At 41.9% G+C, this 25,657-nt stretch overlaps 2 protein-coding genes across 2 annotated transcripts in view; one reads left to right on the forward strand and one right to left on the reverse strand.

Moving 5' to 3' along the window:
- Positions 1-1,381, reverse strand: part of PLEKHA8 (pleckstrin homology domain containing A8) — a 52,849-nt gene extending 51,468 nt beyond the window's left edge. The window contains exon 1 of the mRNA XM_029071042.2: positions 1,238-1,381. Within this exon, the coding sequence (XP_028926875.1) occupies positions 1,238-1,277 (40 nt within the window). The 5' untranslated portion in view covers positions 1,278-1,381. The remainder of the gene's footprint in view (positions 1-1,237) is intronic.
- A 6,444-nt stretch (positions 1,382-7,825) lies between these two features.
- On the forward strand, positions 7,826-21,966 carry FKBP14 (FKBP prolyl isomerase 14). The gene is made up of 4 exons (XM_001511916.6): positions 7,826-8,565; positions 10,359-10,510; positions 16,657-16,784; positions 21,221-21,966. Exons 1-4 carry the CDS (start codon positions 8,369-8,371, stop codon positions 21,377-21,379), a joined length of 636 nt encoding a protein of 211 aa, XP_001511966.2. The 5' UTR covers positions 7,826-8,368; the 3' UTR covers positions 21,380-21,966.
- The last annotated feature ends 3,691 nt before the right edge of the window (positions 21,967-25,657 follow it).

The raw sequence follows: 25,657 nt of genomic DNA on the forward strand, positions 1-25,657 counted from the left end.
TTATTATTGTATCTCCAGAGCTTAGTACAGTGCCTGGCCCATAGTGAGCACTTAACAAAAAACACAAAAAGAGGGATAAAAGCCCAATGCACCCAACAACATCCATGGACCTTTCCATTATTTCACTTGGTAGAAGCAACGTGGCTGAGCAGGACCTGGGTTCCGACTCCGCCAAATGCCTGCTGTGACCTTGGGCAAGTCACTTCCCTTCGCCTCAGTCACCTCATCTGCAAAATGGGGATTAAGAGTGGGAGCCCCATGTGGGACAGGGACCGTGTCCAACCTGATTAACCGGTATCTCACCCCAGCCTTCAGAACAGTGTTTAGCCCATGGTAGGCGCTTAACAAGTACCATCCTTATTCAGCGTGGTTCAGTGCAAAGAGCATGGGCTTGGGAGTCAGAGGTTCGAATCCCGGCTCTGCCACTTGTCAGCTGTGTGACCGTGGGCAGGTCACTTCACTTCTCTGGGCCTCAGTTACCTCATCTGTAAAATGGGGATGAAGACTGTGAGCCTACTCTACTTATTTTGCTAATGAGAGGCACATCACCTTGATTCTATTTATTTGCTATTGTTTTAATGAGATGTTCATCCCCTTGATTCTATTTATTTGCTGTTGTTTTAATGAGATGTTCATCCCCTTGATTCTATTTATTTGCTATTGTTTTAATGAGATGTTCATCCCCTTGATTCTATTTATTGCTATTGTTTTTGTCTGTCTCCCCTGATTAGACTGTAAGCCTGTCAAAGGGCAGGAATTGTCTCTGTTACTGATTTGTACATTCCACGCGCTTAGTACAGTGCTCTGCACATAGTAAGGGCTCAATAAATACTATTGAATGAATGACAATCTGATTACCCTGTATCTACCCCAGCGCTTAAAACAGTGCTCTGCACATAATAATGACAGTGTTGGTATTTGCTAAGCGCTTACTACGTCCAGAGCACTGTTCTAAACGCTGGGGGAGACCCAGGGTCACCGGGTTGTCCCACTTGGGGTCACACAGTCTTCATCCCCATTTCCCAGATGAGGTCACTGAGGCCCAGAGAAGTGACACCCAGCTGCCAAGTGGCAGAGCCGGAATTCGAACCCATGACCTCTGACTCCCAAGCCCGGGCTCTTTCCACTGAGCCACGCTGAATAATGATGGTGCCTAGTAGGCGCTTAAAAAATACCAACATTATTCTTCTTATTAAGGCTGAAGTAGTGGCCGGTCCTGCCCCCGCAGGGCACTCACCGCTCAGGTAGTTGGTCCACTTGTACAGCACCCCTTCCATGGTGCCCGGCGGCCCATCCACCTTCACGGCGCTGCAGAAACTTCACTCTCCTCCCAGGCCCCTCCGCCGCCCCGGCTCAAAAGGCCCGCAGGGGCCTGGCAGGGCGGCCATGCCCCGGCCGCCCCCCCCCCACCACCACCACCCACGTCCCCCCCTCCAGCCGCAATGGTCGCTCCCGCCGCTCCTCACCGCAGCGCCACCCACGTGAGGAGGAGCCGGCCTCGAAGCTGGGGCGGCTGCGGAGACCGCTCGACCCGGCTCGGCGGCGGGACCAATGGGAGCTCCGCCCCCTTCCCCGGACGGCCAATGAGGAGAGCCGGACGCCCGGGCGCGTACCACGGTCCCGAGGGAGGGGGGGGGAGGGAGGAGAGAGCGCCTACCGCTCCCCCGTGGCCCGGCCGCCAGAGACGGCTCCCGTCCGGGCCCGGCTGACTGAGCACGCTCGCACATGCCCACTGGCGTCGCTCCCGCGGCTTCTCGGGGCCCCGGGAATCCAGGCCGGGTTTTCGCGGCAGCGGAGGGGAGGGAGCGCAATTGCAAGGAGGGGACGAGCGTTGAGGCGGGTGATGGGCGGCGGGCTGCGCTCCCGGGACTTTTCCGAAAACCTTTATGCTCTCTAATTTCTGCTCTTTTGCGGGGCAGATGGGGCGGGCCGGGTCGTTTTCTTCCCTTGTCTTTGCACCTTTTTGAGGCCACGGGGAGGGCAAGACCCTTTTGCTCCCTTATTTTTTGCACTTTTTTGCTTGGGCGAAGAACGCAAGATCATTTTGCCCCCTTATTTTTGCACTTTTTTTCAGTGGGCGAAGAAGGCAAGATCCTTTTGCTCCCTTATTTTTGCTACTTTGGGGGGAGGTGGGGAGCGGGCACCTTTTTGAGGGCAAGATCCTTTTGCTCCCTTATTTTTTGCATTTTTTTGCGTGGGCGAAGAAGGCAAGATCCTCTCGCTCCCTTATTTTTGCTACTTTTGGGGGGAGGTGGGGAGGGCAAGATTCTTTTGCTCCCTTATTTTTGCACTTTTTTGAGTGGGCGAAGAAGGCAAGATCCTTTGCTCCCTTATTTTTGCACTTTTTTGAGTGGGCGAAGAAGGCAAGATCCTTTTGCTCCCTTATTTTTGCACCTTTTTGAGTGGGCGAAGAAGGCAAGATCCTTTGATCCCTTATTTTTGCACTTTCTTGAGGGTGCAGAAAGGCAAGACCTTTTTGTTCCCTTGGTTTTGTACCTTCTTGAGGGGACGGAGAGGGCAAGTCCCTTTTGCTCCCTTATTTTTGCACCTCTTTGAGGGAGTGGAGAAGGCAAGATCCTTTGGTCCCTTATTTTTGCTACTTTTGGGGGGGAGGTGGGGAGCGTAAGACCCCTTTGCTCCCTTATTTTTGCACCTTTTTGAGAGTGCGGAAAGGCAAGAGCTTTTTGTTTCACTTGTATTTGCACCTTTTTGAGGGACAGGGAGGGCAAGATCCTTTTGCTCCCTTATTTTGCACCGTTTTGAGGGGGCAGAAAGGCAAGACCTTTTTGTTCCCTTGTTTTTGCACCTTTTTGAGGGGGTGGAGAAGGCAAGTTCCTTTTGCCTCCTTATTTTTCAGCGTGGCTCAGTGGAAAGAGCATGGGCTTTGGAGTCAGGGCTCATGAGTTCGAATCCCAGCTCTGCCACTTGTCGGCTGTGTGACTGTGGGCAAGTCACTTAACTTCTCTGTGCCTCAGTTCCCTCATCTGTAAAATGGGGATCAAGACTGTGAGCCCCACGTGGGACAACCTGATTCCCCTATGTCTACCCCAGTGCTTAGAACAGTGCTCGGCACATAGTAAGCGCTTAACAAATACCAACATTATTATTATTATTATTTTTCCCACTTTTTGGGAGAGGTGGGGAGCGTAAGACCCCTTTGCTCCCTTATTTTTGCCTCTTTTTGAGAGTGCTTAAAGACAAGACCTTTTTTGGTTCAGTTGTTTATGCACCTTTTTGAGAGGGCAGGGAGGGCAAGATCCTTTGTTCCCTTATTTTTGCTACTCTGGGGGGAGGTGGGGAGGGTAAGACTTCTTTGCTCCCTTATTTTTGCACCTTTTTGAGGTTTTTTTCTGAGCTGCCGTGGCAGAGGAGGCCCACGGACAGGAAGAGAGCGGGCACATTTAGGTTTTCCCCCAATTCATTTTGGACAGGGGTGAGGTAGGAAGGGGCCGGGGCCAGGTCGCAGGGGCGTTTGCGATTCCAGGATGGGGATGATGGTATTTGTTAAATGCTTATTATGTGCCAAGCACTGTTCTAAGCGCTGGGATAGATACAAGGTAATCAGGTTGTCCCACGAGGGGCTCACAGTCAATCCCTGTTTTACAGATGAGGGAACTGAGGCACAGAGAAGCAACATGGCTGAGTGGAAAGAGCCTGGGTTTAGGAGTCAGAGGTCGTGGGTTCTCCCTGCTCTGCCATTTGTCTGCTGTGTGACCTTGGGCCAGCCACTTAATTTCTCTGTGCCTCAGTTACCTCATCTGTAAAATGGGGATTAAGGCTGTGAGCCCCATGTGGGACAACCTGGAGAGAAAAAAGAAAGAGTAGGTAGCCTGAGAAAGGCGGCATATTTTCAGGATCCCTCTGTTCTCTTTCCTCTCCACTAAGTTCCTGGCTATTGGAATCCACAAAACATCGAATTATAATAATAATTATGATATTTGTTAAGTGCTTACTCTGTGTTTGGCACTCTTCTAAGCGCTGAGGTAGAGACAAGCTAATCAGGTTGTCCCACATGGGTTTCAAAGTCTTAATCCACATTTTACAGATGAGGCAACTGAGGCACAGAGAAGTTAAGTGGCTTGCCCAAGGTCATATAGACAAGTGGAGGAGTCAGGATTAGAGAACCCACATCCTTTGACTCCCAAGCCCGGGTTCTTCCCACTAAGCCACACTGCTTCTCTAGCCCCCCTCCTCTCCCACTCCCTTCTGCATTGCTCTGACTTGCTCCCTTTGCTCTTCCCCCTCTCCAGCCCCACAGCACTTAGGTATATATCTGCCTTTTATTTATTTGTATTGAAGTCTGTCCTGCTCCCCCCCGGCCACACTGTGAGCTCCTTGTGGGCAGTGAATGTCATTGTTTATTGTCATTGTACTTTCCCAGGTGCATAGTATAGTGCTCTGCTCAGAGTAAGCGCTTAATAAATACAATTGAATAAATGAATGAATTGGGAAAATGAGGAGGAGGCAGAGGAGGGAAGATTAAGAGCTCAGACTTCACCGTATTGCTTTTAAAGTGCCAGGGTGTCTCCATAGTTTGAGCTTTCTGGCGATCTCTTAAAATCTCAGGTCTTCAATTATTCACTATCCTTTATTGAGCACCTACTATGTACAGAGCAGTATAACTATTATACATGATCCCTACTCTTAAGGAGTTTGTAGTGTAGCTGGGGAGGCACACAAATTACAGATAGAAGGAAGAAATAAAGTACATAAAATACCACAAGTATGTAAGTGCTTAGGTGACAGAGGTGGCAGTTGGTGGATATAAAGTGAAGAGATTTAGAGTTGAATTGTGGGTGGCCTCCTGCAGGAAATGTGATTTCAGAAGGGCTTTGAAGATGGGGGAGAGCAGTTGTCTTTTGGATAGGCAAGGGAAGGGTGTGAACAAAAAGTCAGTAGTGGTAGAGACAAGAACAAGGCCCAGGGAGTGGAATAACTTTAGGGGAATGAAGAGTGTGAGGTGGAGAGTAATGGGAAGAGTGGATAGGAAGTAGGGAAAGAGGTGATTTAAATCTTTGAATCTGCATTGAAGCCAGTGGTCAGGAGCTTCTGCTTGAAACATCCTTAACCTCTCTGTGCTTCCGTTCCTCAGCGCAGGGAAAGGGACCACCACTATCTATCATCAGTGCTATATTTCCTAGATCCTGAGAGAAGAAGAAAATATGAAACTTTCAAAAAATGATCTTTTTTTAAAATCAGGCTACTCTCAATTGCATCAACAGCAACAGTTATTGAGGACTTGCTGTGGTTAGAGCACAGAAGTTAAACATAAAATACAGTAAGAGAGACAGATCCCTGTCCTCAAGTAGTTTTTATTTAATATAAGGAGAAAAGTACTGTCTCTATTTTGTGGATTATCTTTCCTGTATACATTCCTCATCATATGACTTTTCCAAGATTGAAGGTGTGCCATTTGAACTGTCAAAACTACTTAACCTGTTTTTGTGAGTCACAGTCCTAAAACAGTATGACAAAAGTTCCCTCTAATATTCACTATGAAATTTGCCACAATTATTGGGTTTGGAACCAAGGCCAAACATCTATTTCAAAATGAGCTGAGAGCTCTAGCAAAGCACCAGTTTCCATTTTGTATGGGCTTTAGGACTTTTCAGGTTGAGGCAAAGTCACCTACACATCTTGAGATTTGCCAGATCCAGTCTTTTGTCCATTCAAAGGAAGATGACAATTTTCTACGATTATTTAAACAAGGTTAAATCTAACTTTCAGTTTTGCCTGCAGTCGGACCTGGGTGCACAATAGGACCAAGAAATCCCCTCAATACAGAATTCCTTTTATAGGGTTTTGAAATGTCTCCTTCACTCTGGTAATGAAAGGTCTCTGTGTCTTGAAATTTCCATAGCAATATCAGATTTCTTCTGAAGCAAGGAACCATTTTGTGGAGGTGGTGGGGAGTACTGGGACAAGAAAACAGTTGGTCCAGAGGAAACTGCACTAACTGGGAATCAGGAAACCTGGTTCTGCCTGCTGGGGCTAAGCACTTAATACAATTGCAATACATTTGCTGCTACTTGCTACTAGAGAAGCAGTGGAGCTTAGTGGATCGAGCACGGGGTTTGGGAGAATGACCTGGGTTCAAATGCTGCTCCATTTATCTATGTGGCCTTGGGTGAAGTCACTTAACTTCTCTGTCCATCTGTAAAATGGGGATTAAGACTGTGAACCCTATGTGGTACAGGGACTCTGTCCAATCCAATTATCCTGTACCTACCCCAACGCTTAGAATAGTGCCTGGCATGTAGTAAGTACTATTTAGTAAGTCATTAGAAACAACTATGAAGTAGATTTTAGCTCAAAAAATCTAGAAGAAAGGAAACATTTGTGCTTTATGACTGGGTTTCATTTAACTTTCTATTCCTTTGACCTTGCAGTGATTGCTATTTATGTTTTATGTATTACTTGAATGTAACTTGCGCATTGATAAAATGATTTTTAATCTCCTCAAAGCACAGGCTCCTTGTGGTCAGGGATCATGTATTGTGCTGCTTTTCTAGTTTTCTAAGCACTTACCAAACCTGCGAAGTGGTCAATGAATTCTGTTAGCACCATTTAAAATAGAAAGCTTGTGTAAATTATGTTCTGGGTATCATTTTCCACACTGGGGCCACACTTGCAGAAGTGAACATGAAAAACCCCGTAGAGTCTAGGGCTAGACTGCAGGCTCTGGCTGAGCCCATTCCCAGTTCAGAGGAACAAAGTTATGAAGAGTGCTTTACCTAAATAAGTAAGCCTGAGCTATGCCAGTTGGGAAACATTCCCCAAAGGAATGTGGAAAGCTTGAAAACACCTAGGAAGTTTTGAGGTGGGTGAGATCCTGATTGGTGCAGGTAACAGGCTTGGCACAATGTGCATGAACTCTCCGTGGCCTTGAAAGCAAAAAAATCCCAAGTGTATGGTCAGAAGCATCACCCCTCTTTGGCTTGATTAGTAAATTTCCTGTGAAGTTTTTAAAGTGCAGTTCAATCCTTACAGTACACATATTCTAGATATATTTTTATTCAGAAAACCAGAATATTAACCTAAAGAGACTTGGCTGGCCTGCAACAGCATGCAACACTTACTCGAGGTTTATATGCGCCATCTAGTGGGTAGAGCGCGGGCCTGGACGTCAGAAGGTCATGGGTTCTAATTCTTCCCTGCTACTTATCTGCCTTGGGACTTCCTGGAGTCCCAGCACTACGTGAACCCTTTTCGGCATCAATCGCAGGGTAATAATAATAAAGGTGTGTTCAAGTGCTTACTATGTGCCAGACACTGAATTAAGCGCTGGGGTGGATACAAGCAAATGGAGTTGGACACAGTCCCTGTCTCACATGGGACTCACAGTCTCAATCCCCATTTTACAGATGAGGTAACTGAGGCACAGAGAAGTGGTTACTCGCCCAAGGTTACACGCCTGAGTTCGAATCCTGTTCCACCAATTGTCTGCTATGTGGCCTTGGATGAAGTCACAACTTCTCTATGCATCTGTAAAATAGGGATTAAGACTGTGAACTCTATGTGGTACAGGGACTCCCTCCAACCCAATTATCCTGTACCTACCCCAACACTTAGTGCCTGGCACATAGTAAGTGCTATTTATTAGCATTATTAGTATTACTACTTTCAGCTAGGTCATGTTGCTGTGAACAAAGTCACACAGCAGACAAGTGACAGACCTGGGATTAGAACCTAAGACCTGATTCCCAGGCCTGTGTTCTATCCACTACAGACCCCCAGGGACCCCTTTCTCAGTTACCTCATCTGTAAAATGGGGATGCAGACTGTGAGCCCCACGTGGGACAACCTGATTCCCCTGTCTACCCCAGCGCTTAGAACAGTGCTTGGCACATAGTAAGCGCATAACAAATACCAACATTATTATTATTTCTCCTTGTCCCTAATAAAATCTGAAAAGCTAGAGGTTTGCAACATTTGTGTAGACCCAATGGGCCATAATCTGCAAGTTGGACACTGTTAAGTTTTCCATGGTGAATCGGATGCTTTTTCTCTGAATGCCCTGAGGATTCCCAGTCATGTTGGAGCCGAAGTCATTGGTTTAGAAATCCGAGGAGAGGGAAGAAAGAGGAGAAGGATGGAAACGAGGACCAATGGGGGGCTGCCTTCCTATTCCCAGGCCCATTTTGCGGACCAATCTAAAGCAAACCAGATTTAACCCTTAAACACATACCAGCTGTTTTTGCTAGGCTTTTTTTTTTTTTTAAAGTTGCCTAGAGTGAGGGTGCCACGTCTGCTAGTTGGGAGATTTATGAGAGCTCCTAAAGCAGGCTCTCCGCCTAGCGCTTAAATTCCACTACTTTCTATTTGAATTCAGTTTGGTTTGTAGAAAGCTCTTTCCTGCTCGAGCAAGATGAAACTCCTCCTGTGGAACTCCTTACTCTCTCTGTTAGTGGCCTCTGTGAATGGAGCTCTTATTCCTGAACCAGAAGTGAAAATCGAAGTACTTCAGAAACCTTTCATCTGCCAGAGGAAGACCAAAGGGGGAGATATGATGTTGGTTCATTATGAAGGATATTTAGAGAAGGATGGGTCATTATTTCATTCCACGTAAGTATTGACGTCTAGTAGGTAAGATAATTAAAAGGTTCTCTTTTTAAGGCAGTTACTGAGGGTGTGTTTGCGGTAGGATTCAGAAGGAAGAGAAGGACAGGCAATGTAGTAAATGTTTATTACTGAGTTATTATCTTTGCTGAAATTCCTCTTTCCTGTTGTAGTTTACTCTCCCAAGTGCTTAGTACAGTGCTCTGCACACATTAAGCTCTCAATAAGTACGATTGATGGATTGTTTTCAAAAAGGTATGCTATTTCAAGTTAATCCTGAATGATGGAACTTTGCCTCTCAATTAGGCAAATTGAATTAGAATTAGAAGTGGGTCTGGGTAAAATTGTGGTTTTTGTTGTTGTTTTTTAACCAAAAAAAGGAAAGAGGAATTTCGCTTTGACTTACGTTTAAGCTGCTGCCCACCGAAAACACCCGTGTGTTTTCCTATTTCGTTCAATCCACCAAGGTCCCAGAACTGTTGACTTTCAGATCCAAGTGTTACAATTCAGATCTAATTAGGATTGTTTAAGGAAGGTTTGGAGAGTTTGCAGCCGGGGTTCCAGAGATTCTGTTTGATGGTTGCAGGAAGGTGACAACTCTTTTTAAGAAAAAGTTTCCGGCCCTCCATTTATCTTTTTTAAGCTTAAATGTTTGCTCTCCTGGTGATTGTTGACACTCTGTGAACACCTACTGTGCACTTTTCACTCCCCTCATTAGCAGATGCATTCTACAGAAAAAGGCTTAAGACCTGATTCCAAACCCCACAAACTGAAGGAAAAAAATGCAGTAACAATTGTAGTTTTATTTTCTCTAAGACTAACACAGAATCAATGCCCCAGTATACTACTGGAGATCTTATCTTGGGTGAGAGTGATTCAGGAACCAGTGGACTTCTAATGTGAACAAGAGTGCTTTTCAGCCTGTGGTCTGGTACCTTGAAATGGCTGTTGAGCATCAGGGTATGAAATGGCTGGTTCTTACCTACTTCTAGCAGTAAAGACTTCAGTGAGAGCAGATATCTTGCAGTGTCTTCCTATACATTTTTGTTGAGATTGAGGGAAAGCAGGGAGTTACCACTCCCTAACTCTACACATCAGAGAAAGGATGGGACATTCAACGACTTTTTGATGCATCTAGATGCACCTTCTCTTAAGCACATACACATTCGCCTACCTCGCAAAGACTGTGTGGAACCTCTGATTCATTTCTCACTCCTAGGTTCATATAAAGATGCTAACAAGTTTCTTGAGGTCACTTGCAGAGAGCAACTCCTTTGATATCTCCATGGGAAGCAGTGTGGCCTAGTGGATAGAGCCTGGGCTTGATAGTCAGAAGGACCTGGGTTCTAATCCCAGCCCTGCCACTTGTCTGCTGTGTGACCTTGGGCAAGTCACTTAACTTCTCTCTGCCTCAGTTACCTCATTTATAAAATGGGGATTAAGACTGTGAGCCCCATGTGGAATGAGACTGTATCCACCCCAGCAGTTAGTACAGGGTCTGGCACAAAGTAAGTGTTTAAGAAATACCACAGTTATTATTATTACTGTTAGATCTCTTCAAGCCACTCAAAAGAGCTACTCTTTATTCCTCCATCTCTCATTTTCTGGAGAGATTTCACTTCCTTTAGGTTCCTTTTTCCAACCTTTCTTTAAATGCCCCAATTCTATGCCTAGAATGGAGAAGGGCTGATATTTTCCCTCAATCCAATCACATAGAATATAGGTTTAATGAAGCAAAAATGTATATCTAAAATATTAAACCAAGGTTTAACATTTTTCACCTGTCTCTTTCTGGTTAGCCACAAGCACAATAATGGCCAGCCCATTTGGTTTACCCTTGGCATCCTGGAAGCTCTGAAAGGTTGGGACAGAGGCCTGAAGGGAATGTGCGTGGGAGAGAAGAGGAAGCTCACAATTCCACCAGCTCTTGGTTATGGAAAAGAAGGGAAAGGTAAAACTAATGAACAAATCTGAAGCCAACACTGCCTACATCTCCTGCTGCATGTTTAATACTAGAATTTTTGTCTCTAGATTGAGAGGCTGGTTGGTAAATCTTATGCTTGTCTACTTAGGTCAGCTAATAATGCACCTTGGCTGTCTTCTTGTATCAGGAATAATTTTTTTTGATATCTTTGACCTTTTCAATTTTTTCTTTTTCATAAGCTGAACACTTTTTAAATAGAGGGAAGGGGTCTTGCATCTGGTGAGGTAACATGGTGGGAGGAAGAAACATTCTAGAACTTTCAGGCAATGTTGACCCCAGGGGGGTTGGGAGGAATGAAGAAAGAGGCCAAACTATTGGTATTCCCCTTGGGAAATGTCAACTTCTTGACGTCTATGACATCTTGTGCATCACTGCTTCTTGTTAGTTCCCCAAAAGTTCCAGTCACTGGGTGAAGCGAATGGATAGGGTGACTTCTAGGACAAATTTTCTGTAAGCATTGGGGACATAAAGTTTCCCTTTCCTCCCCATCTCTATAGCTCTCCTACCACCATGCTGGATGGTGCGTCTGTGAGGCAGGAGGATGCCATTTTCTATGACTTGGCACTGTCTTTAGGTTGTCACACAAATAGCACTGTTGGCTGCAGTGAAATGTCTATTTCTCCCTTGGAAATCTATAGGAATGGTGAAATCTTGTATTTGCAGACCCATCTACTTTTTTTAAACGATATCTGTTAAGTGCTTAATTTTGTGTCAAGTTCTGTTCTAAGTGCTGGGGCAGGTGCAAGTTTATCAGGTCAGACACATGGGCCTCAAGGTCTAAGTAGGAGGGAGAACAAGTTTTGAATCCCCATCTTACAGTTGGGGAAACTGAGGCCCAGAGAAGCGAAGTGACTTGCCCAACGTCACACAGCAAGTAACTTGTAGAGCTGGGATTAGAACCCAGGTCCTCTGTCTCCTGGGGCCATGCTGTTTCCACAAGGCCAGGCTGCTTTCCATCTGCAACCCCTAGATAAATAGATGATCTGACACTGATTTTGTTACCCATAGGAGTAATAATGCATTTTGAACTTGCGTTCGATGAGTTCCTGTTTAAAACACCATTGAAGGCAACTTTTCCCAATGCATTGCAGTATTTTTTAAAGAAATGAAACCTTCATTAAAAAATCCAACTCCAGAAACCCCTGAGATTCAGGGTCAGCAGTGAAGCACATGGCTCAATCAGTGGTATTTATTGAGCACTCACTGTGTACAGAGTACACAGTGTACTAAGCATTTGGGAGAGAACACAGAATTGGTAGACATGCTCCATGGCCACAACAAGCTCACAGGAGGACTCCAGGGGATTAACTATCAGGAAGAGTTCTCCACAGTGTGATTCCACTGCTGTCACAAACACTGCGAAGGATTGCTCTCCTTGGTGCCTTGGTTGACCTCAATAGAGTTGGTCACTGCAAATGGCTTAAAGAAACCTACACATCTATAATTGTGTAGGTATGTAAAGAGACAACTTTTCAAAAACACCAGTTGTTTTTTTTTCCATTTTGTGGAGACAGAGAGCTGGGGAAGACGGATAGGAGCATTGTCATTTTTACAGTCCCTGAAAGTTAGAACTGTGAATTTGCCTTCATCAAAATAAGAAACATATAAAATAGTGTAGACATTTAAGAAGATATTTAGCTGATGGCTATTCTGTCCACATGTTGCATTAAATGGGGTCAGATTTAGAAGGGGCCCACTCATTTATGTATATATCTATAATTATCATGTCTGCAGCAGTGCTTATGTGCCTTAATGTGGCATCTAGTAGTTAATTATGTTTAATGGAGTGCAATTTCTAGTATGTTTGAGCTACATAAGTTTTATTGGTAGATTCCCAGTCTTTTCTCTTGCACCTCTAACATAAATCCAGATATATATTTTGGAAGTGTGTTTTTTTCTGGGCTTCTTTTCATTTCTGCTTCAGAAAATAACAGACACATCTTGGGCATAACCCCTCTCTTCTGAATAGCTCAAAGCACCTTTAGATAACAATTAAGAAAATTGGCATAAGAAAACGTTGCTCCAAGAAAGCTATTCTTGGTGAGCCATGGGCCAAGAGTAATATTTCCTACTTGAAATATGGAAAGACACAACCTTTCAGCAGCCAATGCTTAGCTTCCTTATATAAAGACTCTTATGGTTCCAAGACTGGTTGCCTCAGTTTCCAGCTCTCTTGATAACTGGATAATTATATTTATTATTAGGGAAACAACATGGCCTAGTGGATAGAATACAGGCCTTAGAGTCAGAAGGATCTTGGTTCTAATCCCGGTTTTGCCACTTTTCTGTTGTGTGACCTTGGGCAAGTCACTTCATGTCCTCTGTGCCTCAGTTACCCCATCTTTAAAGTGGGGATTAAGACTGTGAGCCCCACATGGGGCAGAAATTGTGTCCAACCTGATTATTTTGTTTCTTCCCCAGTGCTTAGACTAGTGCCTGACACATATAGCTTAATAAATACCATAAAAAATAATTATTATATCCTGGTGATGGGAGAGAGAGTGCTATAATTCTATTTATAATTATGCCTGTTTACTTGTTTTCATGTCTGTATCCCCACTTCTAGACTGTGAGTCACTTGTGGGCAGGGATTGTCTCTCTTTGTTGCTGAACTGTACTTTCCAAGTGCTTAGTACAGTGCTCTGCACACAGTAAGTGCTCAATAAATACTATTGAATGAATGAATGAGCTTTTTAATCCCAGTGTTGCTTTTATTGCAACACCTCTCTAATCTAGCTCAAAACCTGAGTGAAGGTCTTTGTCATATGTTGTCCTGATATTGTTAAAAACATACAAATCTGTTTAGGACCCTGGCTTGATTTTTGAATGCCTCCACAGTCCAAACCCAAAAATCTCTATATATAAAGAGTTATATATAAACAACAATATATGGAAAAGAGAAGATCCTACTTATTCTGGTTTGTAACAGGCACACAAATTGAATTTTTCTTTCAATTTTATTTCAATTCCATAGGCATTAGGGAACAGATTCGAGTAGGAGAAAAAAGTGAATGGGATCATTTTTTTTAATATCCAAAAGACATTTAATCTGACTGAAGCATCGGACTACATGTTTTTTGGATTAAAATAAAAATTGCTGAAGCAGTATGGTCTAGTGGAAAGAGTATTAGAGAGACAGAGAAACTTCGTTCAAATCCTGGCTATGTCATATGCCTGCTATGTGACCTTGGGCAAGTCACTTAACTTCTTCTTGTCTAAATTTCCACATCTGTGGAATGAATCACTACCCTTTCTCCCTCCTACTTCGATTTTGCCTAGCCTTATTATTTTGTATCTATTCCAGTGCTTAGTATACTGCTTGGCACACAGTGATATTTGTTAGTCACTTTAGTAGTAATAGTATTATCTGGGAGTAAGGCATGCAAAATGCTAATCCTGTGTCCAACAGTAGCACTTTGTCTACAGACAAATCACTGAGCTTCAGTTTCCTTGTGCTGCCTGACTACACTCAGTTCAACAATAATGCAACCTTTTACTATGTATTTTAGTTAGAACACTGGTAGGAAATTACGAACATTCGTCTGTTAAGAGCCCATTTAGATACTGCATGCCACATTGTGGGAAGAAACAATTTGTGTGTATGCACATGATTTTTATAGCATTTGTTAAGCACTTATTATGTGCCACTCAATCATTTATTGAACACTCACTGTGTATGCTATTCAATAGTGGAGAGTACAACACAATAATATGAGATACATTCCCTGCCCACAACGAGCTTACATTCTAGAGGGGCAGATAGCCATTAATATAAATAAATTATGGATATGTACATAAGTGCAGTGGGAGTGGATGGGTGGTGAATAAAGGGAAAAGTCAGGGTAATGCAGAGGAGAGTTGGGGGGAGGAAGGAAATGAGGGCTTAGTCAGGGAAGGCCTCTTGGAGGAGATGTGCCTTCAAAAAGGCTTTGAAGGTGAGGAGAGTAATTTTCTGTCAGATATGAAAAGGGAGGGTGTTCTAAGCCAAAAGTAGAATGTGGGTGAGAAGTCAGGGATGAGATAGATGAGATTGAAGTACAGTCAGTAGGTTTCTATTAGAGTAGCAAAGTGTGCCGACTGAGTTGTAGTAGGAGAGTAGCAAGTGAGGCAGGAGGGGGCAAGGTGATTGAGTGCAGGCAGTATACTAAGCACTGGGGTAGATGCAAGCTAATCAGATTGGACACAGTTAATGTGCCACATGGGGCTCACGGTATTCAAGTCCATTTTACAGATGAGGTAACTGAAGCACAGGAAGTTAATAATAATAATGTTGGTATTTGTTAAGCACTTACTATGTGCCGAGCACTGTTCTAAGCGCTGGGGTAGACACAGGGGAATCAGGTTGTCCCACGTGGGGCTCACAGTCTTAATCCCCATTTTACAGATGAGGTAACTGAGGCACCAAGAAGTTAAGTGACTTGCCCAAAGTCACACAGCTGACAAGTGATAGAGCTGGTTGACCTCTGACTCCAAAGCCCGTGCTCTTTCCAGTGAGCCACGCTGCTTCCCAAGGAAGTTGTCAGTTGCCCAAGGTCAGGCAGCAGACAAGTGGTGGAGCTGGGATTAGAACCCAGATCCTTCTGACCTTTATGTGGGGCTTTGCAAGAATGCCACCTCTTGTTATAGGAAAACTGGATGGATTTCACAAGAATGGAGATAAATGGGGAACCAAATGAAGCATTCTACTCAGATGAAAAGTGCAATATCAATTTTAGGAATTATTGTTCCATATTATGGCAATTGACATTTACCCAACAAAATTGATTTTCTGCTTGCAGTTAAACCATATTTAGAAAAAGCAATTACTTCAAAATGGTTTGCCAGACAATTTGAATATTTCTCACTTCAGTGTGCTTCTTAAATCTTTATTCTGTAGTGTATGCCATTGGTTCTAGCTCTTGACCATATCTAACAAGATTTCTAGTATTTAACAAATAATGTCCTATGCATGAAAGACTTCTTTATATCCAAGTGCAATGAAACTAAGTCTTCTAATGTGTCTCACACTAATTCTATAGCCTTTTGGTACCCTGTTTGCATGCATCCATTGGAAAGACACCAACCTTTTGGAGGAATTAATGCATGCTACTTCCTTTGTCTATACTCATCGTTTCCAGGACTGGTAAGCTTGAACACATATTCTAATTGCTGTAGAGGTATTATTTGTGGAAACATATCAGATAAAATGTTTTTAAAATATGTTGACATAAATCTTTGATTCAACAAAAGCAATGGTTTAAACCTAACTACCAAGAATTATTTGAAACTAATTGTTCTCCTTGAAGCCTTGAGCCTTAGCAAATTACCCTTCTCCTCCCTCCTTCAATATTTCCTATCCACAACTCAATCAGTGGTATTTACTGAGCACTTACTATATACAGAGCACTATACTAAGTGCTTGGGAGATTACAGCAGAATTGGGAGACACAATCCTTGCCTGCATTGAGTTTGTAGTCTAGACGGACTCATCTCCCTTCTTCTAATAATTTATTTTCTTGTCACACCTGCCCTTCCAAGCCCCATCTCCAGTAAGAGCAGAGGATGGCATTGGCACTTGGTAAGGGAGGGTAAGAGTCGGATAGAACATAGAAGAAGCTGAGGAAGGCTGTTTCCTCTGTTTCTAGGGTTCTCATTCACTTACTGTACTAAACATTGTACTAAGTGCTGGGGCAGATAAAAGATAATCAGGGCTCATAGAGTAGGAGGGAGAACAGGTATAGAATCCCTGTTTTGCAGATGAAGGAATTGAGGCACAAAGAAGTTAAATAACTTACCTAAGGTCCCATACCAGGCAAGTGGCAGACTCAGGATTAGAACCCAGGCCCTTTGATCTTAGGCCTCCCCTCTTTCCACTGGATCATGCTACTTCTGACAGAAGAGTTGTAAGATGTGATCCCTGACCACAAAGCAGCAGAAGACTTCTCCTTTGCTTCCTCCTTGGCTGTGTCCAGTGAGCATGAACATGGTCTCAGGACCTAGATAGCACTTGCCCGAAGTCATAATCAGACAAAATTCTGTTGGGTTGATGGACAGGTATTTCTCTAAGGACATGAACTTCTTGTTTCAGGCAAATCTTTTAAATACCGGGCATTTTTTAAATTTCCCTGTGACAGGTAAAATTCCTCCTGAAAGCACATTGATATTCAACATTGATCTTCTGGAGATTCGTAATGGACCAAGATCCCATGAGTCATTCCAAGAGATGGATCTCAATGATGATTGGAAACTTTCTAAAGATGAGGTGAATATTTCCTTACTCTTTTTAAGAATAGTAATTTTTACTATAATACAGTAGTGTTGTTTTTGAAGAACCTCCAAGACAGGAAAAATAATAATAATAATAATGTTGGTATTTGTTAAGCGCTTACTATGTGCAGAGCACTGTTCTAAACGCTGGGGTAGATACAGGGTCATCAGGTTGTCCCACGTGAGGCTCATGGTTAATCCCCATTTTACAGATGAGGTAACTGAGGCACAGAGAAGTTAAGTGACTTGCCCACAGTCACACAGCTGACAAGTGGCAGAGCTGGGAGTCGAACTCATGACCTCTGATTCCGAAGCCCACGCCCTTTCCACTGAGCCAGATGGCATAACAACAACAATGGGAGTGAATAAATTCATTCAATCATATTTATTGAGCCTTTACTGTGTACAAAGCAATGTACTCTTTTCAACAAAGTTGATATGTATCACTATGGCTGTTATCTTTTGATATAAAGTCCTATGTCTTCTATTGGTAGAATGTTTTACACCTTTAATTCATCATATTTTTTGAGTGCTTATCATGTGCAGAGCACTGTACCATTGTTCTTTTACTGTATTAAATACTATAAAATTACAAAATCACAAGTAGCTGTGTAGCCTAGTGGAGAGAGCCGAGGCCTGGGAATCAGAGGACCAAAGTTCTAATCCTGACTCTTCTACTTTCCTGCTTTGAGACTTTGGACAATTCACTTCTTGGGGACTCATTTTCTACCTGTAAAATGCAGATTCAATACTTTTTCTCCCTCCTATTTAAATTTTGAGCCCCATGTGGAACAAGGTCTGTATCCAACCTGATTATCCTGTATCTTGTTCAATTCATTCAGTTGTATTTATTGAGCGCTTACTGTGTGCAGAGCACTTTACTAAGCACTTATAATAATAATTGTGGTTTTTAAGCACTTTCTGGGGGCCAGGCACTGTACTAAGTGCTGGGGTGGATAATAATAATAATAATAAATATGGTATTTGTTAAGCACTTACTCTGTGCCCAGCACTGTTCTAAGTCCTGGGGGAAATACAAGGTTATCAGATTGTCCCAGGAAGGGCTCACAGTTTTATCCCCATTTTACAGAGGAGGTAGCTGAGGCACAGAGAAGTTAATTGACTTGCCCAAAGTCACACAGCTCATAAATGGCAGACTCAGGATTAGAACCCATGACCTCTGACTCCCACGCTCGTGCTCTTTCCACTAAGCCAAGCTGATTCTCAGCGCTGGATACAAACAAATCAGATTGGACACAGTCCCTGACCAACATGGGGCTCACATTAATCCCCATTTTACAGATGAGGGAAATGAGGCACTGAGAAGTAAAGTGATTTGCCCAAGGTCACACAGACAAGGGGCAGAGCTGGAATGAGAACACAGTTCCTACTGACTCCCAGGTTCATGCACTACGCCATGCCTTAGTACAGTGCTGGCACATAGTCGTCACTTAACAAATACTGTAATAATTAGAGAGACTTCATATTTACATTGGGTTGCAAATGAATTGCTCCTTGTTGACTTGCTTCAGTTGAGAGCCAGCACCACAAACTTAACGTATCCCAAAAAGAACACCTCATCTTCCCATCCAAACCTTGTCCATTCCCTCACCTTCCTGTCACCAAAGACAGCACCACTACCTTCCTGTCTCACAAGCCCGTAATCTTGGCATTATCCTCAACTCATCTCTCTCATTCAACCCACACATTCAACTGTCATGAAATCCTGTCAGTTCTACCTTCACACCATCCATAGAATCCACCCTTTCCTCTCCATCCAAACTGCTACCATGCTGATCCAAGCACTCAGTATTTCTCACCTTGACTACTGCCTCAGCCTCCTCACTGACCTCCCTGTATCCTATTTCTCCACTCTCCTGTCCATATTTCTCTCAGCTGCTCAGATAACGGCTCTGAAAAATTGATCAATCCGCATCTCCCTGCTCTTCAAAAATCTCCAATGGTTGCCCATTCACTTGGTATTAAACAAAAACTCCTCACCATTGGTTTTAAGGCACTCAGTTCTTTCCCTCCATCTAACCTCACTGATTGCCTACTACAGCCCAACCCACACATCCACTCCTCTAAAACCGACCACTGTCTCATCAGTCCCACTACTGACCCCTTGCCCTTGATCTACCTCTGGCCTGGAACCCCCTCCCCCTTCATATGATCCATCACTCTTCCCCTATCTTCAAAACCCTCTTAAAAATCACATTTCTTCCAAGAGGCCTTCTCAGACTGTCCTTAATTTCCCCTATCAACTATGACTATGTATTGACTTTGAACTTGGCTGAGTTCATAGTACCTTTAAGTACCTTGATATGCACCCTAGCCCCACCACACTTATATAAATATTCTTATACTCTATTTCCCTTATCCTTAGAGAAGCAGTGTGGCTCATTGGAAAGACCCCAGGCTTGGAAGTCAGAGGTCGTGGGTTCTAACCCCGGCTCTGCCACTTGCCAGCTGTGTGACTTTGGGCAAGTCACTTAACTTCTCTGTGCCTCAGTTACCTCATCTGTAAAATGGGGATTGAAATTGTGAGCCCCAGGTGGGACAACCTGATCACTTGTATCCCCCAGTGCTTAGAACAGTGCTTTGCACATAGTAAGCACTTAACAAATACCACCATTTTTTTATCCCTAATGTCTTTTAACGTCTGTCTCCCCCTGTAGACTGTAAGATCCTTGTGGTTAAGGATTTTGTCTACCAACTTTGTTATACTGTACTTTCCCAAGCACTTAGTACAGTGCTCTTCATACAATAAGTGCTCAGTAAATACCACTGAGTGATTAACTGACTGATTCTTACTCCACACTCTTTCCATTGTCACTGTTGCCTTGCAAAAATTGTTCTCCAGAGTCAAAACTGCAGACAAGTAGATCACTGGTTCTCTCTAGAATCTAAATTTTCCTGTTGCCTCCATAGCAGTGGAGAAATGTGTATTTCATCAGAGTTTAGGAGACCTTAGGGAGTCCCTAGTTGATGCTGCAAAAGAGACCAGCGTGATCTAGTAGACCACAGGCCTGGAAGTCAGAAGGCCCTGTTGCTCTAATCCCCGCTCTGCCACTTGTCTGCTGTGTGACATTGGGCAATTCACTTAACTTCTTTGTGCCTGTTACCTCATCTGTAAGATGGAGATTGAGACTGTGAGCCCTCATGGAACAGGGACTGTGTCCAACTCGATTTGTTTGTATCCACCCCAGCATTTAGTACAGTAACTGGCACACAGTAAGCACTTAATACCACTATCATTATTATTATTATTGAGACCCATGTGGCATCTGGACTGTGTTCTGTCAAATTAGCTTGTATCTACCCCATTGCTTGGTACAGTGCTTGGCTCATAGTAAGCACTTAATAAATATTATAAAAAAGAAGAAATCTGGATGCAAGGGTGGGTCCTTACTTAGTACACATTGATTCCATTTCAGCAGACTTATGTAAAAATGAAATGACATTCATGTTAAAAACATGCTAGATTACAAAATGCCATGGTAGAGTTCCTCATGATTTCTCCTTGGAAGACTTTCCCATTTTAAACACCTGGCATTTTTTGTTGAAGAAAAATTCCCACAATTAAGAGAAGTATGAATTTTTATTTAAATCAAAAATTGTATTTTCTCTCTACCTTTCTCAGTAGTTTTTGTTTGATGCAGAGGTGGGTGGACAACCACTGGGGTATTTTGAAGAGTGGGGTGACATGTCCTGAATGTTTTGGTAGAAAAATTATCCAGGCAGCAGAGTGAAATATGGACTCGAATGGGGAGAGACAGAAGGCTGGGAAGTCATGATAAAGCTTGTTTATGCAAGTAGAGAATAGACTCTCTTTTTCTATGAATTTCATTCTACTGACCCCCATTTAAGCTGAAAAGTATCGCTCAATAACATTTATTGAGTGATTACTATGTGTAGAGCACTTTACTAAGCTCTTGGGAGAGTACACCACAACAGAGTTGGTACCCACACTCCATGACCACAATGAGCTAAAAGGCTAGAGGGGCTAGATAATGTGTTAAACCACTGACTGCAGAAAAAATGGGGTTAAAATTTAAATGTGGAATGTTCTATTTTTCACTGAAGCAAATAATGGGTCACAGTTGTTTTTTGTTCAACATATACAATAAATCAAATAGCATATCTGTAGGGTATATATTTCCTGAGAAAAATCAGGATTTACACATACTCGTGTCTTTTTTTAAAAAATTTCAGTATATTTTAGTCTTGCTAAAATTCACCCAGAAGAACCAATTGTTTATTATTGGTGGCATTGGATAAAAAGCATCCGTAAGAGTTTACGGTTATTGAAATAATTATTTCTAATATAGCTGTGAATAAATTTGGGGAGGTAGTTTATGCTTTTTTTTAAAAAAACGACAACAATACTCCCCTCAAGGTGAATTATCAGTGTTATTACTTACATTGTAGGTGAAAGTATACTTGAAGCTGGAGTTTGAAAAGCATGGAGCTGTGGTAAATGAGAGTCATCATGATGTTTTGGTAGAAGACATCTTTGATAAAGAAGATGAGGATAAGGATGGATTTATATCAGCAAGAGAGTTTACGTATAAACATGATGAGCTGTAGAAAAATATCTTCATTTGACATAGTCCTGAGATGGGAACTGTTTTTATAAAAGTTTTGCAACACTGTTGATTTTGAATTTAGAATTGGTATTTGCTGATAGTAAAGGACCGATCTCTTGTGGTGGGTTTTTTAATTTAATGTTTCTAAAACTGTTTTTATTGGATTTCCAAAATGTATTTTTTTCTTTTGAGGTACTTCAGTAGACTTCATTCTTTCTTTGAGCAGAAATCTAACTCTCAGGATTTAAAAATAATTGGCACACATTGTCCTTTTCATGTAAAGTTTTACATTTTATAAACTTACCCTTTGAAAATTATGTAGGTATGACTCTGATACAGTAATGCACCTAGTTAAATTACAGATACAGTCCAGTACTTCTGCACTCTGGTTCTTATGTTTCTGGTATATTTTAAAATGTTTTTTATGCCATTTTCATGTTATAATGAAATCATGTAGTTTTTGTTTCCTTTGTGAATCTGAGGACCCCAGGAAAATGATTGTCAATGCTTGGTTTATTTAAGGAAAACATGCAGTGCTAGCATGGTCTAATTATGTATGATAAATGATAAAAGTTTGTGAATATGAAATATTTTGCCTATGGTATTAATTGTTGAATACTATGTGCTTTCAAAAGGTGCTTTGGCAGTCCTATAGCAATAAATAGGGCTGTTACTTCTTACCCAAGAAGGTTATTAATTGGGACAAAAACAAATAGCAATTAGATAATTTTTATTCTACAATTATTTAAGAATAGCAAATTAGTTTTCTTGTCTCACTGAATATATTTTATGTTGGTAAATACAATCCCAGCTGGACCCTTAAAGAGAAATAATTTAAACTGTTCATACTCTATCTTTTTGCAGGCAAAGTGAAATCTCAGTAGTAGTAAGAGTATTTATTGAGCACCTCCTGAATGCAATGCACTGAACTAAGGATTTGAACTGGACACTTGAGGTAAATGCCCAGATAAGTTAGACAAAAAATAAATTGCTTTTGAAGAAATTGAGAGGTTTGGACCTCATTTAATCAGCTTGTTTATCTATATTGATCCAGTATCCTGGGTAATTGCACAAATCTGCACTTCACATTGTCTAATTAGGCAAAGACTTAGAGTGCAGAGTTTTACCGCTAAGGAAATTATTCTATTTCTACTTAATTGACAAAGGAGGTGGATCTAAAGCTGTAAACTCTGAGGCTAGAGTTCCATGTTTCAAATTAGAGAGAAATTCAGGCTGAAATGTGTCCTAAGAGAAAGAGGTGATTGAATTAATGACTATGAATCAATCAATAAATCTTACTGAGTGCTTACTTGTGTGCAGAGCACTGTACTAAGTGCCTGGGAGACTAAAATACAGAGTGGGCAGACATGTTCCCTGCCCACAATTAGTTTACAGTCTAGAGCAAAGAGGATAGACTATGGGTCTGGGAGTCAGAAGGTCACGTTTTAATCCCGGCTCTGCCACTTATCTGCTGTGTGACCTTGGGCAAGTCCATTCACTTCTCTGTGCATCAGTTACCTCCTCTGTAAAGTTGGGATTGAGACTGTGAGCCCAGCATTGGACAGGAACTGTGCCCACTCCAATTTGCTTGTACTCACCCCAGTGCTTAGAACAGTGCCTGGCACATAGTAAGTGCTTAACAAATACCATTGTTATTATTATTATTACTTGTGTCTCCTTGTCTAGAATTTCTGAGTGTCAAAGCACTTAGCACATGCTCTGTATACAGTAAGTGTTCAATAAATACAATTGATTCAAGTCATTAATTGACTATGAATCCTTTTTATCTGAGATGTTTATTTAAATCTGTTCTAGATACGGTGAACAGTATTCCCTCAGCTGATTTACAAGATTGAAGTTTGATTGTGGATATATGGCACATTTCACTGAAACTCCCAACTTTGTTATAAGTTGCTTCATTAGAAGTACCGTGTCCTAGTGGATCTGTATCAGGTCTGGGAGTCAAAAAACCTGGGTTCTAATCCCAGTTCTGCTACTTGTCTGTTGATTGACCTTGATCAAGTCACTTCACTTCTCTATGCCTCAGTTACCTCATCTGTAAAATAGAGATTAAGACTGTGAACCCCATGTGGGACACGGACTGTGTCCAACCTGATTAACTTGCATCTACCCCAGCACTATGTATAGTCTTTGGCACACAGTAAGCGCTTAACAAATACCATTTAAAAAAACAAAAACAAACCTTTGTTCTTGTTGACCCCGATTTTTCTCCCACTTGCACATATTGCACACAGACCAGCAGGGGAAGGTGTCCTCAATAGCAGCAAACCTCTGGTGGTCATTCAGGATCTATTGAGTGCTTACTTGGGACAGAGCACTGAACTAAGCATTTGGAAGAGGACAGAAGAGTTAGGCACAATCCTTGCTCTCAGAAGTTTATAATCTTACTTCAAGGTTCCCTTTTCTGCTTATATAATCATCAATGGTATTTATTGAACGTTTACTGTGTGCAGAGCACTATACTAAGGGCTTAGGAGAGTGCACTGCAACAGAGTTGGTAGACATGTTCCCTGCCCACGAGTTTATAGGGGGAGACAGACATTAATATAAATAAATAACTTATAATATGTGGTACAGTGGTTGATAATTAACTTGTTAGGATTCTCTCTCCTCAGTGGAGGAGGAGAATCCTGGGAGGTATGGGATAGGGGTTACACAGTCTTGCATGACAGCTCCTGTCTCCACATACTTAGCATTGTGTTTTTATTTTAAATAAAATTAACTTTGAAAAATTGGCAGCATTTGAGGAATAAAATTTACAGGGTTTTCATTCTCTGCCAAAGTTTTCAACTTCTCATCTAAATTTCCAAAGTGTCTGTTCCGGAATTAAATGACAGCAAGAAAGAACAGTAAATGTTTGGAGACAAATAAGGTCGTAACACTGTCTAGAAACTATGTGTAATCACTTTGGGTCTCTCCCAAATCTCTTTCTCAAACATAAAGGTCCGGGAAGAATTTCTGTTCTCTAAGCACCAATGGTGGGTTTGATGGAATTAATGTTAATTGAGCACTCAAGCCTACGCATTATGAAAAGGAAAGATGCCTCTCCTGTGAGGCTTTGTCAAGTGATGACTACTGTCCCACAACTGATGCCAGGTTGCTGCTTCATGGTGCGTTTTTCGGTTTATTTTTGAAGTTGGTTTATTTCTGGTGCAACTTTTCATAAGGGTATGATCCAGTGGGTAAACTAAGTGTACAAAATGTCTTTGAATTCTTAAAGTGAAAAGTAAAATAATAAAATGAGCACAGATTAACTGTTGATGGGAGTTTTTATGTGGAAATAAAATTAAAGAATGTGTATTGTTGGGGGAAGTAGTGGTTCAGATTTCCTTCATAATTTTGCTTAGAATTCAATAACTAATGTTACAGAGCTTGGGAAAGATCAGTGAACTTTTCTAGGATTATTCCGATAGTGGGGAGTCTCCTGTAGATAGGAGGTGTTTATTTCCATTTAGAGGGGTATGGGATTGATTTTGTTCAGAGGAGCAATAAGGTGGAAATAGCACACCTGTTAAATAGGCAGGAGAGAAAATACTTACTTTGCTTTAGGTTACAAATTAGCATTATATAGATTTCTGTCTAAATTTGTAACCGCTGGAGGAAACTTTTAAAGATTACTTTTTCAGCTAGCTATTTTGTGGAAAAAAAAAGATTTCCCTATCCAATTCTCTTCTTCGAGGTGAAACTTAAAATTCAAGCGAGGTGTTAAGTGCTCCTCTCACTAACATTTTTGGCAGTCTTAAAAATAAAAGTTTGGTACTTGCGGATTAAGACGTATATTCTTGCCCTCTTATTAAAGAACAGTGGCAATAATAGTATTAAGTGTGTACTATGCAGAGAAGTGTGTTAAGTGCTGGGAAAATATACAGAGGTGGAATTGGTCCCTGGCTATTAAAGGACTCACAAAACTTAATCTATATTCTTCTCTCTATATTTAGAGATTATATTTGTTGGGGACTTCATTTTTACTTTGGTGTTTGCATTGTCTTATGCAAAATGGTAAAATCTAGAAGTAAAATTTCAATTATCAAATATTTATATTTGTAGCTAAAACTTTCCCACTTTGAAACCTGCCTCTTGGTCTCAAATGCAATGGTAAGCTTTTCTTTTCCCTTTTGAATTTATTTTAATAATGACAGAATCAAGCTATATTTTTCCAGTTCTGTAATAGAAAAGAAATTAAATCAAAGTCACCAAAGTCTTCTAGTAGTTTCTTTATGGAGCTGGAAACTGTTTCTAGCTTTGAGGATTACTAAAA

This window comes from Ornithorhynchus anatinus, chromosome 8 (genome assembly GCF_004115215.2).
Source record: "Ornithorhynchus anatinus isolate Pmale09 chromosome 8, mOrnAna1.pri.v4, whole genome shotgun sequence".
In the NCBI taxonomy this organism is placed as follows: domain Eukaryota; kingdom Metazoa; phylum Chordata; class Mammalia; order Monotremata; family Ornithorhynchidae; genus Ornithorhynchus; species Ornithorhynchus anatinus.